At 43.1% G+C, this 18,672-nt stretch overlaps 1 protein-coding gene across 1 annotated transcript in view; it reads left to right on the plus strand.

The window, feature by feature from the left end:
• The window catches only part of LOC139223940 (receptor tyrosine-protein kinase erbB-4-like), an 81,370-nt gene that overhangs the window by 9,164 nt on the left and 53,534 nt on the right, over window positions 1-18,672 (plus strand). The window contains exons 2-9 of the mRNA XM_070855944.1: window positions 9,628-9,766; window positions 11,146-11,207; window positions 12,936-13,054; window positions 13,865-14,006; window positions 14,730-14,843; window positions 16,726-16,852; window positions 17,716-17,789; window positions 18,499-18,589. Coding sequence (XP_070712045.1) covers window positions 9,628-9,766; window positions 11,146-11,207; window positions 12,936-13,054; window positions 13,865-14,006; window positions 14,730-14,843; window positions 16,726-16,852; window positions 17,716-17,789; window positions 18,499-18,589 — 868 coding nt within the window. The remainder of the gene's footprint in view (window positions 1-9,627; window positions 9,767-11,145; window positions 11,208-12,935; window positions 13,055-13,864; window positions 14,007-14,729; window positions 14,844-16,725; window positions 16,853-17,715; window positions 17,790-18,498; window positions 18,590-18,672) is intronic.

Below are 18,672 nucleotides of genomic sequence, written 5' to 3' on the forward strand. Positions count from 1 at the left end.
CTGGCTCTTTTGTTTGCCTGCGCTGATTGGAGGGCCTCTGGTTAATTTAGATGCAGGGAAGCGGTGACAGAAGAGGGCTTATTAGGGCTGTGAGCCCATCCTGCCTTAAGTGCAGAGTCTCCAGTTCCATTTTCATTTGCCTCCATTATTGAATTTGCTGGCTTCTCATTCGCCCTGATTGCATTTTGTGTCACCTCTAAAAAAAAATTTTTAAAGATCGGCCTCCCCTAGAGGTTCTGTGACACTCGGATGACTTACATTATGATAGTAAAGTAATCTGACAGGCAAAAGTTTTAAGTTCAACACCGGAATATTTTTTATCCTATCCTACCTTTTTTAAATTTTAGAAGCTTTCTTTTTGATTTGGTCCGAGCCGAATGTCGATGGACATTTTCCTAATTGCGATTGCTGTGTAACCCTGCATGCCTGTGGCTGCATGTTGGTAACAGAATGAGAGAGAGAGAGTAAGAACCTTAGCAGATGAGAAAGGGAGTGTTTCAGCCCCCGTGTGCGTTTATAGGACTGAGAGTGACAGACGGGTGGAGCAAGAGTGGGTGGAGGAAGAGAAGAAGAGTGATGGCAGGGATTCATTTAGCATCCATTGAAGATTTGGAAGAAGAAGGAAAAAAAAAAATAGTGTCATCTCCACCTCCACTTTTTAGCTGCGTCCTCCAGCACCTACACAGCTTCCATAATCTCCTAATGTGAAGTGTTTTTCATAAGGATTCATCGCAAAACAATATCATTCGAGACTGCGAAATTTAATCAGGGGCTTTAAAACACAATTATGGTTATCAGGGAGGATACGGCAGCAGCGCTCCAGATCGTGGGAGAGGGGGTGGGAGGTAGGATCAGGGGGAAAGTAGGGGGGGGGGGGATATGGAGGGGATATGGAGGGGACCTCCCCCGCACTGTCTGCGCCCTAGCGCTCCTCTCCCATTTGTCACCGAGCACAATATCTCTTTGGCTGGCAGAGCTAATAATGGAGAAGTGGGGAAACGGGACTCAGGAGACCCACCTCCGCCTTTCCGTGAAGATCAGATAAGTTCTCCTCAAGTCGGAGGCCCCCGAGCCACTGTGGATTTGCTTGTAAGGATTGTATCATTTATAAAACACAGCACACCCCTTTGACAGCTTTTTAGGTGTTTGAATAATGCAGCTCTTTATAAAATGTGCAACTGCAGGAGCAAAATGTTTCCCCTGCTGGAAAGAAACGCCACACTTACCCACTTTGCACTTTGAAAAGTTCATTTCATTTTGGCCACTCGTACCACCAAACCCCTTTTGCTGATGCCTTGATTTTCCGTGCCTTGAGGCAAACTAGTAGCCATTTTCTGTCTCTATTATCTTTGCGATCTGCAGCCATTTGTCTACCAGTGGCTTGTTTGCAGCGAGGAGACTTAACAGTTATTCATGGGATTTGAGAAGTCGTTTTCACTTAAGCAGCTACTTTCTCAACAGCCTCTGTTTTTTTTTTTTTTCCCCTCTTTAGAGTAAACATGCTTGGAGGCACTGTACATTGGAGTGCCTCACAATTACACATCGAGGGTTTCCTCAGGGACTGACTGTTTGCTTTTTCACTCCAATCATGTGTTTACCTCATATCGCGAGGCTTCTTGGGCTTGTTGTAAAGTGTCTGAGGAGAGAAATCTGCAACCTCCTTTTTAATCACAAGTAGTTGATTCAGGTGAGATTCTGCAGAGACGACACACACTCGGACACTGACGCACCCGCGGCACCATTTGACCATCCCATTCATGCGCACACAAACTCCCTCTCCTTATTCAGAAGTCGCAATAATTACACTTGTATGTGTGTCTTTTTTTTTTTTTTTCCGAGGACATCTCTTTGTTCTGTTCCTGCTGGAGTGGAGTTCATTCAAGACAGCGTACTGTGGGCATTCCAGCCATATGAGATGAAAGAGACTTTTACACTAGTGTGGGGAACTCAACGCTTTATTGTTCCCCCTGTTCGACTGATCCCATCGCAGCGCTCTCTCTTATTGCCTCATATGTGTGTGTGAAGTTCAAAGTGCTTCATGAAAAACCTCAGTGCAGATGCTGGTTTGCTTAAAGTACGGCAACTTCTGCTGATGGACTGTTATTGTCGTTTTTTAGTTTGCTTTTGGAGGATTATGCTATTTTATTCATTTGTGTCAACCATTTTTTAAAAATTTTATTCATCTATTTATTCATCAGACACATTAATATCTGAGGAAAATTGAAAATGTTGCTCAGGAGAGCAAAAACAACTCAAACACAGCCTCCCTGTTTCTCTAACTTCACCTCTCATGCGAGTCATTATTTTCCAGAGTCGCAGATTTGTCGGGTTTTCGGTTGTGTAATGTTCATCGGTGTTCCCCGAAGAGGTTGCACTCTAAGAAAATGAAGGCAATTTGTTTCATTCCCCACTTCGGCACCTTCTGTCATACCAGCTGTCTGCACTGTGTCACAGGCCACACAGAGCACCAGGAGCCGATGCATGTAAATGACTGCAAAGAGCTCACACACACATACTGTAAATTCTCCAAAAGCCAAATAAATGCCTTGGCCTGCTGGGTCTCTAATATAAACAGAGAACATGTGTGGGGGATGAAATCAATCAGCTGACATGTTCGAGTCACAGTAATCTACATTTTTCACCGTTGATTCCTCCAGTGCACCACAGTCAACATTCAGTTTCCCCTTTTTAACAAAAATGCTGTTCACAGTGCTCACACACTTATTTATTCCATCTGGCTGAAATGAGCTGATCTGTTATGCCAGTGTTAAGCTACTAACTGAGAAACTCGACGCTTATTGCAGATATTTCACATTAAAAGTCTCAAAGCGCCACCTCTTAACCTCTCATGTCTATGTATTGTATACAAGTGTTCTTTAATTATGGGTTTGACTTGTATGCCCAAGAAAAGTCATCCATGGCTGAAAGCTTCTACATAATTAAGCTGAGTGCAGAGATTGTTGTGTGTGGAAGATCTTTCACGTATTTCCACAGGCTTTTAATTTGAAAACCAATATACGAGCAGGAAGTTATGGGATTGCCGACAGCAGCTTAACACAGAAAGAAACAGGGCGGCTGTTTTGAAGAACACGTGGATGTGAGTAGATCAGAAAGAAGAAAAGGCATCTTATTAAAGTATACGTGTATTTATAGAACAGAGATAAAGGTCTCTAATACAACTTGTTTCAAATAAATCTATCTGTAGTTGAAGTAAATCAGGGCCACTACTGAGAATAGGTATCATATACAGTATGTGTGTATATGTGAGAGCACAAACTCATGAATGAATTGTCATTAACGGCTCCACACTGGATCTTGTGTCTCTATAAAGAAGGTGCGTTCTAATGAATTTTTATTTCGGTGAAGTAAAACACAAGGCGCTTCCCTTTGGGGGCTCTCTGCATCTCTTCTCTCAAGCTCTGAGTGATTAATTGGCATTTAAGAGGTAAAGCCTCGGCTTAACTCTCCAGCTCTGCCTGCAAATGTGAGGCTTTGTCGACCTGATGCAACAGAGCTCCGAGATGCTTTCTGTTGCTGGACAGGAGGTGTTTATCAAAGGGATTTCATATGTCTTTGCGCAGCACTTCTCATCTTCACTTGAGAATTTTTGAGGTACTTGACTAAATGTGCAATTTGTCTATTGTCTTTTTTTATGTTTGCTTGGGCGTCTAAGGGCTTTCCTGTGCTCGTGTGTGTGTGTGTGTGTGTGTGTTTGCAAGCGTGCATGTTTTGGTGTGGTTCAAGAAAAAGAGGGCACCCGACTGTGTTAAGAAAGAGTGATCATCTCTGTTTCTCTGTTCCCCGTGCTCAGCAAGTCGGCCCATCACCGGAGTGAGAAAGTGCATTTCATGCTGGAGGGAGGGGGGTTAGTGGGTCTGAGGGCTGCACGGGGGGTTGGAGGACGACGAGGATGGAGAGATGATCCTAATAAAAAAGAGCAGGGCGGATGGCCCGAATGCACTCTGCTTGAGTTGTGTGATATGTGACACATCCGCCCCGGAGACGAGACAATAACGGCAAACGCATGGACTCATCAGTCGAGGACGGATCACTATTACGGCCTTATTCATCAGCATAATTAGGGAGAGAAAGAGATGTGGGACAAGTGGCTAGCAGCACTGATGAAAGCTCATCAGCAGCCTCCCTATAGAGCTATGGCTACTGATTGGTGCTGGGGCCATCATTGCCTAGAAACTACTTCAAAATAGAGGCTCTTCGCTCTGCTGAACGACAGTAAAATGAACTTTAATTGGCTTGCAAAGGCAGCTCGGCACAGGGATCATTTTTACTTCCTTCACAATCCGCACTGATTGGCCTGTTCTCTATTTTGAGTGTGTGTGATGCACAATGCAAATAATTACTCCCAAGGAATCTTAGACTACGCTCCAGATTTACATTTTTGCTCGTACCTTGAGCTTTTAAAAAAAAAAAAAAAAAAACTCCTGCCAGAATCCGTTCTTTTTATAGCTCGCCGTAGTCCCTGAAGGGTCACTGGAGTATTGTCAGGCCACTATTCGCTGCAGCTAATGTCAATGATTTAGAAATTAAAGCTTACGTCGGCCCTTCTGTTTATTCTAAGGATAAAAGTGGCCGCTAATTGCAAAATGTGAAATATTATATAATACAATGGGTGTGAAAAGGTTACTTCCTTATCCTGTTTCCCAATATTATCAGGTTTCCTCAAGTGTTAAGCCATTAATTTCAGACCAGTGTTTTTGCCCTTTAATTAGTCAATTTATCAACTATAATGGCAGCAGACAAGCTTGTTCCACTTGTGTTCAGCGTGGTTTTGTTTGTCTTCTACAAAGCTACAATTGGCAAATCCTGAGAATTACGAGGGATAGATTTATTTAATTTAGAATAAGGTCAGATTACAAGTAGAGTCGCAGATAAAATCACAAAGCTTATTTTCATGACTGTCAAATATTTATTTGTGGCCTGTCACGCTGTCCTCAAACTCAGTGCGAGCCTGGCTGTAAGCTAAGCATGTGGCTTTGGTCGTTGGTTGCATATGTTAATTGTGACCTGTTCAATTAAATGGCGGCTTTTTAATTAGTTTGATGAGAAATAGTAAAGCAATCATTAAACCAGCCAATAGCTTAGTTCATTATCTCATGACCCCTCATGTCCCCACCCCCATGTTGGGAACCACTGAGCTAAGCAATAAACTGCCTATGGTATAAATTGCACAGGCTACAGCATTATTTGACACAGTGTAATGTAATAAGCCTCCAAAAAAATACTGCATGATTACTGCTAACAACTTGTTGGGGGATATTTTAGTAATTGAAATGAATGCAGAAGCAAGACTATCCCTTTCACCGTGCCAAATAGCATGCACCACCCCTTTATAAGTGGCATTAACATTGGGATTCATAGGACTGGATGATGAGGAAGAAAGACGGTAAATACATTTCACGATTGATGCCATTTATTTGACCATTTCTTTAAATTCTGCAAATCATCCTCTCCTCCGGCGCTCGCCTCACATCCCGCCGCACGGGTCCACATCAAATCTATTCACTAATTCTACGTGACACTTCAACCGTCGCTATTTTTCCTCCATCACAGTGAGACACTTTGTTTCACGGCCAAGAGAGATGTAGGAAAATGCTCCACCAGAGACGGTCTTGAACTGAACATGACCTGAGCATATGGCGGCGCGGCCCTCAGCAGCCACGATGGCATCGTCGGGATCTATCTCGCCCAGCAAAGCACACGGTGGAACTGAATGCTTTGGTCAAACACATAGACTATGAAAAGGGAGAATGAGAGAACTCTTTTGTGTGATATTAATCCATATAAAAGGCTACAGGGTCCATCAAAGCCTATTTTTCGCTCAGCACATCTGTTTCTCTCTCCTGTCTTTCCTGTAATGTTTTGCACTGCGCTTGTTAAAGCACTGAACTACCTTGGATTTTCTGTTGAAAAAGTCTCGTCATTGACGTGTCTATTGCTTTTCATACCAACTAGTCAGTCCTTCCTTTTTACTGTAAAAACTATGATTGAATTCAAGTCCACCCTTTTTTTTCTAGCCTGCACTGATCCAAGTTGAGCAAATCTCGGCTTTACTTCCAGCCAGCCGTTGAATAACAACCAGTTTTTAGGGCTGCAACTCAAAAAGCTTTTATGACGATATCACTAACATATTACCTCCCCATTACATTACATGGTTTACATATATCTTAGTACTTTAAATACATTGTCGTACTTAATTTTGCTAGCCTTAGAAATAACCTCTCTCCCTGATGTTGGTCTCTTCTCATATCTCTGTTCCCTCCCTCTCCTAGTGTCCTCTCCGGCCCCCCTCGCCTTTTCTCTGATGCAGGACAATAGCTTTTATGACTACCTCGTAATTCACAGGAGCATGGAGGTTGAGGGGTGAGGGTGGGGGTGCAGCAGTGGCGGACGGTCGGCTGTAGATCTCCCCGTCCTGATGGAAAGATCGAAGCGCGGGGAGGGGAACTGGAGAGGAGCGGGAAAGGAGGAGTGGGCGGTGGCGCAGGACTGGAGCACATTAATGAATGACCACCCGATACAGGCTTGTCATCCCGCTGGAAGAGTTAGCGCCCTTGCCTGGATGGACAGCAGAGGTGGCAATTTGTCTTGAGGCGAGCAGGGGGGATCTGGACACGGGCACTTAAAAGAGCATTTGGGACAGTGCGGGGCGGGTTGAACAGAGAGACTACTCCCCATAAAATAGCAAAATGGATTAGATCTGTCAGGCCTTGAAGGCTTCAAGTGTGGAAATGATTACTTTAAAAGTGTTATGAAAAATGCGTGCTTACTTATTTTGTCATTCTAGTTTCAACTTTTAAATGGCAAATGTTCTATGATTGCTATTTACCTCATTGGTGCTACTTACACACTAATGTCGTACAGCCAGACAGAAATTTGAGATAAAACACATCTTGAAGATGGGACATTTCTTTTAGAGTTCTCTCTAGTTAAGTCTTACTTGTTTAAAGGCTGCGCTTTTAGAACTAATCCTCGCGACGCCGGTGATCCCCTTGCATCGGAAGATCAGAGTTTTCTTATATCCAGTAAAATTTCTCTCGATCTAAAGGACGTCGTCATTTTTTGGTTTTGCTCGATTTCACTCAAATCACTGCTGCACCTTCAGCCTCATAGTGCCGATAGCATGGAGGTGCACTTGTAGTCGTGTTGTTCTTCGGCCTCTTCAGACCTCTTTCAGCTTGATAACATGGAGATCAAGATCACAAGATTACTTCCTGTCAGCAATCATTTCCCAAAATCATACCTCCTATGCAGCTTTATGAACAAATGTTCTATTTGAGTGTACATGTGGTGCCTGGTTATATCGTATTTTCATTCTGACATTGGCAATATGATATTTGCACTTTAATGATAATCATGTGCTGGGAATACAGACAGGGAACTGAAATAGTAGATAGTAGATGGAAAAATAATAGTTCCAGTGTGAGCATGTGAGGTGATTTTGAGTCTCTCTAAAACAGCCAGTTGTCACACTGCCTCAGTTCTCCCATTTTTTTTTATTTTATTTTTTTCCAAATATTGAACAAAGCTCTTCAAATGTGTTTCAGGGTGATACAAACTCGTAAATCCTCACTTTCTCTGCAACAGAGTCTGAGTCTGTATTTTGACATAACGTCTAGATTAGCTTGTTTTCCCGTAATGAACTTAAAACCAAAGACAAATGATTGTCCAGCTCCTGATGTGTTCCAGGCAGTTGTAGGGACAGTTAATTGGTGAGCAAAGGAGAGCTCTTGTCCATCCTTAAGTGTTCAGCCACGTTGAAAAATGCCTGGTTTGACCAGACTACAGTGATTGAAATGAATACCCCTGGCTTTGTGCGACTGTGGGTCCATAAAACCTTGCAGTCTTGCCCCCCCTTGGCTTTAGTTGTGTCTGCTGGAGGATCTTTTGAGAAGTGAAGTGGCACTTTATAGTGGTGCCCTCTATCGTGTCAAGGTGACTCGAGGGAAACCAGATAAAATCTGGTGGCAGATGAAAGGAACGGCTCGTGTTGAGACATCTCCTGTAGATAATTATATGCTTATTCCATATGCTACTGTGTGTGATGTCAGAAATCTAAAGCGCACTGACAGTGCAGTCCATGTGTTATTTGAATAAAGCACAGGCTGTCCCTTTTCTTACTCACCATCCATGAACATAGAACCCCCCCCCTGATAAATCGTCCATTGTGACAGGAACAAGATTACATGAAGCTGCGGCTGTAGGCCATTCAGCGGGCAGACGGAGCGCCATGTCACCTCTAAGAGGGCTTTGAATAAATGTCCCCGTCTCTACCAAGGCCCACTTCCTTAATCAGGGTGTCGGATGGTAATGATTAGCTTCCTGCATGTGCTTCTCAGCTGCTGAGTCGCCTGCATAACTCATACACTGTTAATAATCTGCCTGGGGAGATAATACTCTTCTTTACCTCTAGCTAATCCAGCCCTGATCTGAACCACATTGTTACTTTTTTTTTATATTAACTTTCATTTATTATGACAAGTACTTTCACGGAATCCGGCGGTACTTCATATTCAAGGAGAAGAGGATGCAAGGTGATTGTATCTAAATCCCTCAACTAGGTTAAATAATACAGTCAGCTGGTGTCCCAGAGAGAAAGAGATACTGATGGGGGCTGTTGTTTCTCTTCTGCCATGGGTCACGGCTTGGGAGGGGGGGATTACTGCAGCATCATTTCATTCTGTGTCCATATCCAAAACCTGGATTAGTAACAGGGAGAGGGATTAGAATTTATTATCATACTCCATGCACAGGCATCTGTTAAGGGCACTGGTCCTTGAAAAGAAACGTATTTCAGCTATTAAGCGAATGCTGGATGAGGGGGCCGCCTTTGTCTTCGGTGCGTCGGCTCTCGCTGTGATAGAGGGATGCGGAGTAGGTCAAGAGAGCTGTGATCCCTTATTTTCTCTGAGTCGGTTTCATGATTTGGTCCTGTTGTGAGCCAAGAAAGAACCCTTGAAGATAATAGTGCAACAATAAAAAAAAACTGAACACGTTCCAAAAGGCTTTTTTTTTTTTGATGATGGAAGATGGAGATGCAAATGTATCTAAATCCTCTGCGCTCTCTTCCTATAGCGTGGTGCCCTCTCACCAGCCTTCATTTACTAAACGCTTAATTCTTCAACAGCATCCTTCAATGAGGATTTGAGGGAAAGCTCCATATCCGCTCCAGTCTACAATTTCAGTTTTAATCAACACAACAAATATCTGGTGTCTTCCAGTGACATTCAAACTCATTAATTCTGTCTAACTCTCAATCTAAATGAAATTATTTTATACTCGGCGCATAATTAGGAAATTACACTGTGTACAGTTCTCGTCAAAAGCGAAGCTGGTATAGCACAACCCATTTACTCATTTTTTTGGAGGAGTTATTTAGCAAACATCATTGTCTTTGGACCTGGCATTGAATTACTGCGTGCATTTGTCAAAAGCATTTATCTTCATGCTCAGATGCACTTCAGGGAACACCTTATGCAGCACGGTACTTTGAGACAAAGGATTGGAGTTAACCTTGAGATATTGATTTTCTGCCATCATGTACATGTACCATATATCCATGGCTGTGTGCTCATTTCTCTCTTTCTCCGTCTTTTTCTCCCTGTGCAGAGATACTGAACGGCGGTGTTTACGTTGACCAGAACAAATTCCTGTGCCATGCGGACACCATCCATTGGCGTGACATTATCAAGAACCCCCAGGCTGAGTTGCTGGTGGTACCGTCCAACAACAGCAACCTCGGATGTGAGTACCGCACGTGGGTGGGAAGCCACTACTAGCTTTGGATGAAAATCTTTTCTTTTTTTTAAGGTATTTTTTGTGAAAGGTGAAGGCAAACGACATGCCAAAATACTGTAGAAACACACACACACTCTTCCCCCCACCAGTAGCAGTCATGCCCTATCCCTTTTTATTCAGTCTGTTTGCCTGGCGGTCATTTGGAAGCGAAATCACATAGTGTTAGATCAACGTGTGAACCTTTCCATTGTAGTGGTATGGTAGCGGCTCCGCAGCGAGGCCCATGGAGCTGCTGTCTGCTGTGCTCTTTTTAAATCTCAGTGAATCTGACAGCTAGTTTGAAACTGCCCACTTCCCCTGATGCCTCCACCCCCCTCCGTGGTCCCTGCAGTCTCTCAACTCCCTCTGCTTTGGACATAACAGGCGTCACTATCCGGCGGACATTCTGTGTCAGAAGAACTGGCTGTTAAAGACAGACTCTCTCAAACTTTTCTGCACATTTATGGATGGGCCTCTTGCTCATTTTAAGGGAGAGACAGGGAGCACATAGAAGTTTCTTCGGGCCCTCGGTATCAAAACATGTCAGGGTGAGCAGTAGGGACAGCTGAAGCGCCAAATAGCAGGCAAAGACATGGACAACGGGGGAAATGTTGAGAGATTCTTTGATGAAAAGACATGATGACCTTTTCTAGCTTCCAGACTGAGCAGAACAAAATCTGCATCGTGTTGCCTTGCAACACCAGCGGGGAGCTCTCTAAAGTAAAGGTTTGAGAAGACACTTTTAAGTACAATATGTGTAAATCATCACTGTTTTGCTGATTAGATGTCACTGATGGAGGAGGAGGAGGAGGAGGAGGATGAAAGCAACAAAGAACAGAGGAAGTGGGCCAAAAAAATGACAAGAGAGCATGTGGGAGTTGAGGTTGCCAAATTGGGGCCTTTTGCCAAGCAGTAGTTAGTATTTAGCATTAACAACCCCACAGTGGGAGTGGTTGAAGGGGCCTGGTGACAATCTGCTGCACTGTTCCACTCACTCTGTAATTAACCCATAGTCAATTAAGTCTTGATGACGGGCCACTGGCAGATGAAGGCTGGGAGAGTTTTGTCAGGTCCCACTTTGCGCGAGCTTTGACGGAAGGGAGTAGAAGCCTGTCTTTCATGCTTATGTTCTAAACAGGCCACGAGTCACCACAGTGACTCTGGGTCTATTGTCGGATGAGCGGAGGAGATTCGACAGATCTGTCACTAGTCGGGGGAAGTTTTAAGGGTGTGCGTGAGTGGACAATTACGCGTTTGGTGTGTGAGGGGGCTGTGTTTTATGCCCAAACTACATCTGAAGTTTGCTGAGGAGCTGTCTGATGCGTGTGTGTGTGTGTGTTCTTCAGGCAGGCGCTGTCATCGCTCCTGTAACGGACGCTGCTGGGGCCATCAGGAAGACCAGTGTCAGACCTGTGAGTATGCACTTGCACACACACACACACACACACAGATAGGCTAACAGCATCCCTACTCAAGCTCCATATTCACAAACACATGGCTGACATCAATATCTCCCCTCAGAAATAAAGGGAATAATTGCATATCCCAAAACGCTGAACTACATCCTTAAGCGCCCAAATACTCAACATAACTTGACATTGAGTGGGGCAGCCTGTGAAAGGGATTAAAGTGAAACACTGGAACTCGACATTGAAGCCCAGGCTAATGAAATTCTGTTAAATCAGTTATTAGTTTAAGGCGGAGTGACCCACTGTATTTATTGAATGGCCGGAGAAAATTGAGGATGCTGTACAGTCTGCTTTAAAATAATCTATAATCTGTTATAATCTGTTTTGACAGAGATTTTAATATTTTTTGGCTGTGCAAGCACTTACACATCTGCTGTTTTTTTTTCATTTTATATATATATATATATATATATATATATATATATACACACACACACACACACACACACACATACATACATACATATATTCTTATTTTATTGAGCTCAAAGAGCAAAATGAAGGTCAAGTTATTCAGTGTGTTCCATTTTTTATGTAGATGTGGTGAGAGGAGTTGTTGATGAACAACATATCAAAAAGACGGGATGGAATGGAAGTAAATGGTACTGATGCTAGCAGGAGCACAATTGTTAGTACACATACTGAAACCAGAAACAATGCAAAGACAAATGAGGATGGTGGGTAACCAGAGAAATATCAGTCCCCTGTATAATTGCAGTTCTACTGTTCTATTCATGTCATCAAGATGTAGAGAGGGACTGGCCTGTTTTTCACTGACTAATAGACTACAGGGCCTTGTTGTATTTTTCACTACTGCATCATTATGTTCAGCAGGGAGTGAGCACAGCAGTTTTTAATACCTCGGCTTCAAGCTCCTGCTGACTCGCTGGCTGGTTTATATCCCTCAGTACCAATAATGTGTGGGAGGCTGTTGTTTAGCACAAGTGTTGGAGCAACTTTGATAGAATAGGTACGAGTCACATCTAAGTATTAGCACTGTGCTGCTAATAGTGAGGAATACAGCTTCCTTTAAAGGAGTCTTGCTAAATAATTTTGGGAGAAAAAGGGAGCTAGTCTTTCCTTGGTTGCACAAGACTTGGCATAGCAATGAAAAAAGCCAGGCTTTCTGGGAATTATCAGCACAGTTGGAAGTGTCATCGGCCAATTGGTCCAAATGGCAGGAGACACCCATTGTATAAACACAGATAAGATGAATCAGTGATGTCCAGTGCTATGGAGCTTTTTTTCAAACTTTATTTATTTAGGGAAGATGTACCGAGCTCACTCCAGCAATGCCCCACTTCCGATTGTTACCTTGGAGCTGCCAAGCGCTTTCAGCCGCTAGTCCCTGAGCTGAGGCTGGAGCCGTTGGAGCGGAAGAGTCTTATTCAAGAGCACCTTTAGAGCGGCGGCTAAGAGAGGAGCTGGTGCTCCGTGTTTTTAAAGTCCGTCAGGGCATTCAAGCAAGTGACCCTGTGCTCATGAACCCACTTGTCTGACCTTTAACTTGCTGAAGCCCCTAATTTGTTTCTGCCTGAATTCCATATCTGATGGTGTTTGCGTGCAGCTATAATGTGAGATGAAGGTTGAGGGTGGCGGTATTGTCTCTTTTTATGAGTGTGAATGCGCGTGTCAGACCTTTAAAATTCTCTCTTTCCACTTCCTGGGCAGTGACAAAGACGGTGTGTGCAGAGCAGTGTGACGGTCGATGCTTCGGGCCCTACGTCAGCGACTGCTGCCATCGCGAGTGCGCCGGCGGCTGCTCAGGCCCCAAGGACACGGACTGCTTTGTACGTCAGATGGACACGCAAACACACACACACACACACACTGTTGCCCTCTCCATCACTCCCTTCTTCTCTTTCTTAACTTTCTTTAATAATCTACGCTTGACTTTTTCTCTTTTGCTCCTTTTCTCCCCTCAAAAAAGCAGTCGCACATCCCTACCCTCATCCCCCCCTCCATCTCCTCCATTCCACGAGTCTTTTGTGCAGCATCTGTTTGTCATTTTCCCTGCCCGAAAATGATCCACTTTGTTTACCGGCTGATAAATTGTTTGTCATTTTATGGGGCTGTAAAACTCTGATGCAGCGGCGCTCTTCAAAGAACCAAATTGGTGATTCAGTGTTCCAATTAGCATGCCTTTTATCACCTCAAGCCCCTCCTCTTTCGCAATCTCATGCATGACACACGTGCATACTGTCAGAGATGATATTATAGTTGTAATTCACACAGAGGCTCATCCAATTCAATTACCGCTGTTTCAGATTGTGGCCATAGATGACAAAACGCTTAAGAGGTTTATGGGGAAACATTTCACCATTTGCATCATGACTGTGGATCAATGGCTCCAATTTTTCTACCATTTGGTGTTCAAAGAGATGAGGACGGCTGCATGATCCGCGTGTCGCGATCCCACGTAAAAATGAAATGCTGCTGTAATACTCCTTCACACGTGTGACATGTATGTGACAATGTGAGACCTCAGCTCGCCTTACCTCTCTATGCTCTGCTCCATGCACCCCCCCTCCCCCCAAGAGATGTCTGGATGGTATCCTGTGCCTTCAGCTGATTGTGGTTATGTGCTCTCCGCTCCGCAGGCTTGCACCAATTTCAACGACAGCGGAGCATGTGTGACCCAGTGCCCTCAGCCGTTTGTGTACAACCCTGTATCTTTTCAGTTAGAGCACAACCCCAGAGCCAAGTACACCTATGGAGCCTTCTGTGTCAAGAAATGCCCACGTAAGCCTGCTTTGAGTTGTAAATACTAAACTGAATGATTTACTGCACGCACATCCAGATACCTGCAAGTAGATACAGTTACTGTAACAGTATACAGCTTATTAGCTTATTAACAGCTTATTAAATCAATTAAGTTGTATAGTCTATTAACTGGTGTCAATTGAAGAATCATGTATCCATCCTGAAATAAGACTCCAGACAATTATTTCAAGTCAAGATAAATTGCTCAAATATAAATAAATTCTGTATCTCAATCAACTAGTGGCTACACCATCTGCTTCGGCTTCTGGCAGCTAAAAAAGCAAGCAAATCTTAGTTCTCTCGTTCACAGATATGAAGTCAGAGTGCTGCAGTTATTTCAGCGAGCGTGCATTAAAAGTCAAGCCGCATCAACAGATTGCATATTCAAGTTCCACTGATCATCAAATGAGCATACACCAGTCGATCTTTTTCACTGCCGCAACCAAGTACTAATTTGATTCATTACTTTTGCAGAGCAATATAGCCCTAGACCATTAGTTTTGATCATTATACAAACGTGATTAAAATACAATCAATTTCTCGCCATTAGAGGGGTCCTTCTAGGAAATTGCCCTACAAGTAAATGCTACATTTTGACTTTTCTTTTTCCCCAGTTAAAGTCTTATCATCACAGCGTCCCTGCTATGTGACGAGTGAAGCAAACGTCAGCTGACACTTACATTCTTTTTGTGTCGCTGTCAGACAATTTCGTGGTGGACCACAGCTCCTGTGTCAGAGCGTGTCCCAGCAACAAGATGGAAGTGGAGGAGAACCGCATCAAAATGTGCATTCCCTGCACCGACATCTGTCCAAAAGGTAAACCATGGGAGGTTATCAAAGATACTAATCCTTATTTAATTCCTTATTTCATGTATGAATTATTACTGGTGTGATTTTGGAGAAGTGAAGAGTCACTGTTTTGATGTTCATGTATCATATTGTTTGCTCTGATGGTTTCAATTGTCAGTGTCAAAAAAAAAAATGGATTCTTTAAGTGAATTTTTACTGCCATCACTGGTCCAATTTTGATGAAACAAGGAACGATGGCGTATTATATTACCCACTGACACGTCGCTCATAACTGATGACTGCTGCCTCGTAAGATGGTTGAATTTGTCTGACATGGACAGATTTCTACTCTACAACCTGACACACTGGGGTGCACTGTCAGAAGGACATTACAGAGAAAGCAAAGTGCGAACCATTCTTAGTTCAGCAGAACATGGCCCATGTTCCAGTGTATAATGTGGAATTTGTACTCAATGGGATGAAAATCAGGGTTTATATAGATAGTTCCACCCCTGCTTCCCCCACGTCCTGGCCCACAGCACTGCATTTACTGTATGTACAAAAGCTTATGCAGTTAAACCATTTTAATCTAATAGCGGTATGCTAACAGCGATGATACTGGATCAACAGTATTGCCCACAAAAATTACTTTAAAAGCTTTATGGGAAATGTAATTTATTTTTACGGGAGCTTGCTCGGCTTTTTATATTATACGAAATATACTTACAGCTGATTTGTTTATTCTAATCTACCCCCTGAAAATATCAGCTTCTTTAATATTAGGAAAAAGGCCACGCAATACCCACTTCTGTACCAACATCTTTATGCATGAAGAGTCTATATAGTGAACTCTCACTTCTCCTCTGCCTACAGCTTCCATCGCAAGATCCACTCAGTAAACGTTTTGCCATCTATATAATACAGAATTTATTAATGCGTGCTATGTATGTATTTATGCACATTCAAAGAGATGAACTCATGCTACTCATTTTGCCCCCCCCTCCTCTCAAATTATTGCTGTGAATACCCACTCTAAACTCATTACATATTGGTGGATAAATATGACAAATGTGGCAGAAACGGAGGTCACATGTTTGACCCCCGCAACAGTCGACATGTTAATGGTCCCACGGCGCAAAACTGCTCTCACCTGCTCAATAATTAGAACTCATTTTGTGCGAGGGCGTCGGCTAAATGCCTTCAATGTTTAATGTGAAATTAAACTGCATTACTTCAGTTCAATACAGAGGATTAGCCCCTTCATCATGTTGTTCTCACAAAGGTAACTGATCTGCCCTTTCTCTTTGGAGGGGAGACAATACTGTTTTCCTTCAGGCTCCATGTATGGGCAGCGGCAGGCGATGATTGGCTAATCTCTTGATTACATCGTCACGCAGCAGGGAGGGGTTAATGAGGGATAGCCCAAGGAACTGTGGGAAATGATAACAAATTAACATTTCAGATATGGAATTGGCTGGTATAAATCACTATCAAAAACTGGTTACACCACTTAATGCAAGCCTTATTCATCATCCCCCCCCCGCCCCCCGCCTCTGTCAGAAATACTTGGCTCACACTAGACCGCAAGTGTAATTAATGCAGATGTAATGAATTCATTATAGGGAGGAATTGGCTGTGGATTGGCCCATGCTTTCATCAAAAGAATTCCGATGCATGGAGAGGGGCCACGGCCTTGCCTGTGCATCAAAAGCAGGGGTGTGTTTTCATAAAAGAGTGTAAAGAATTAAAGTGACAAATGACTAATAGTAGTTTCTGAAGACAAAGTCCCTGCTGTACAAGGACGCTTATAGATACAGGCTACAGAAGGTAATTTGTTCATACCTGAAGCAACTTCAGAGGTAAACATGTTGAATTATACATAATGGTGTGTTTGCATTTGTTTCGTCAGTGTGTGACGGCATAGGGACGGGCAGTCTGCAGACAGCTCAAACAGTGGATGCCAGCAATATTGATAAATTTGTCAACTGCACCAAAATCAACGGCAACCTCATCTTCCTCATCACTGGCATTAAAGGGTAAGTGACAACTCGTACGTAGCCGTAAGTCTGACGAGCTCATGGATGCCTAACATCTAACTTTGCTGCTAGCTCCGTGTGCTCCGTGGTGCTGGGCAGATAGCGTGCAGAAGCTTGATCAGAGTTTGTCCACTGAAAATAGCTGCAGCATGAAACAAGGTCGGTGAGAGGTGAAACAGCGAAGTTGTACGAGCGCAACTAAGGGGAAAGAAACTGCTGACTTGGGTGACAATCATCAGTGGGTTTATGACAAGGGATAACCCCTTTTACATTACATATACATAGTCATTTAATCAATTTTTATATAGATATATGAATTAGAGCAGCACTAAATGACTATATTCAATTCAGCTGCACATAGAAACATAGTTATTGACTGTCATGTCTGAATACTCTACACACGAAGCCACATCAGCTGAACGCGTGCATGTACGCTTGAGACATACTGTAGGTAGTCCAACTGAAATGTCATTACTCGGACAACATTTAAGAAAAACCTGTTGATACGAACAGTGTGAAATACAACAGCATGGAACTAAGAGAGGTAGGTATGTGAACAAACAGTTCTCCACTCATATGCCACCGCGTCAGATACAATCTGGTTTGGGAAGGTCAATGAGCAATGTACTCTATTCAATCAAAAACCACAATGGTCAAGTGCCCTGGAGCTCTGAGGATAGAATGATATGTACGAATGTCACACAGCACATTAGAGGAAAGGAGCATTCTGACTTTGGTGTGAAAAAAATACTCACTCATTGTTGCCTTCAGGCTAACATTCACAGTGTGTGTACCTTTAACTGTACATATACAAATATAGGAATATTACTTTTGATAAAGATGACTGTGTCTGTGTTTTTCAGTGACATGTATCATGGTATTGGACCTCTGGACCCAGAGCGTCTTAACGCGTTCCGCACTGTGAAAGAGATCACAGGTGAGACTTGCTTCACTGGAGTAACCGTGGAAAACTATAACTGCACAAAACAATAATAATATGTGGTGTGTGTGTGTGTATGCATGTGTATGAATGGTGTGGCCTATGAGGTGGTGTGTGTGTATGTATCTGTTAGTGCTTACAGTATGCGATGCTGTGTGTGTGTGTGTGCGTGCGTGCGTGTGCATATGCTTGTGAGTTTATTTATTCATTAACTATTAGAGGCCTTAAGGGATGAGCAATACCTCGTACACAAACCCTTTTGTCATATTAAATTGCAACTTGCAGTTGAGCCAAACAGCTAATGGAGTGAAACTGCATTTTCATAATGAAAACCCGAGCAATAAGGAAGAGCAATGGCCGTTCTATCCCAGCCTTTTTCCTGCTCTATCCTGTTAATGTCATTTCCACAGATCCCGATTTGATATAATTTGTCATTGAAGGCAAGTGCAACCGGACAGATTGTGCAGAATATTAAATCCATTCTTTTAATTAGTACATATTGTCTTCTCCACGCACATTTCCGACAAAGAATTGGGTTCTTGGTTGAAATTCACAGAGGCGGTGCAACTCTATAACAAAAAAAAATGGCAGTGCTTTTTATAGTTAGAATCAATGCAACAAAAGGATTCTTTTTATTTCCTTGCTCATGATTCTTTTCGGAGAAAACCCTATGTCCTATTTGTCTATTTGACTGATACCTCTTTAGGTTACCTCAACATCCAGTCCTGGCCCGAGAACATGACAGATCTGAGCGTTTTTTCCAACCTGGCAACTATTGGAGGTAGATCTCTTTACAGGTATGTCTTCTTCTTACCTTGTTGCACACAGATGAGACACCTTGCGAGGCTTCCATCTAACTTTTTCTTGGTCAAATCAGAAA

The sequence above is a fragment of the Pempheris klunzingeri genome, chromosome 24, assembly GCF_042242105.1.
Source record: "Pempheris klunzingeri isolate RE-2024b chromosome 24, fPemKlu1.hap1, whole genome shotgun sequence".
NCBI lineage: Eukaryota > Metazoa > Chordata > Actinopteri > Acropomatiformes > Pempheridae > Pempheris > Pempheris klunzingeri.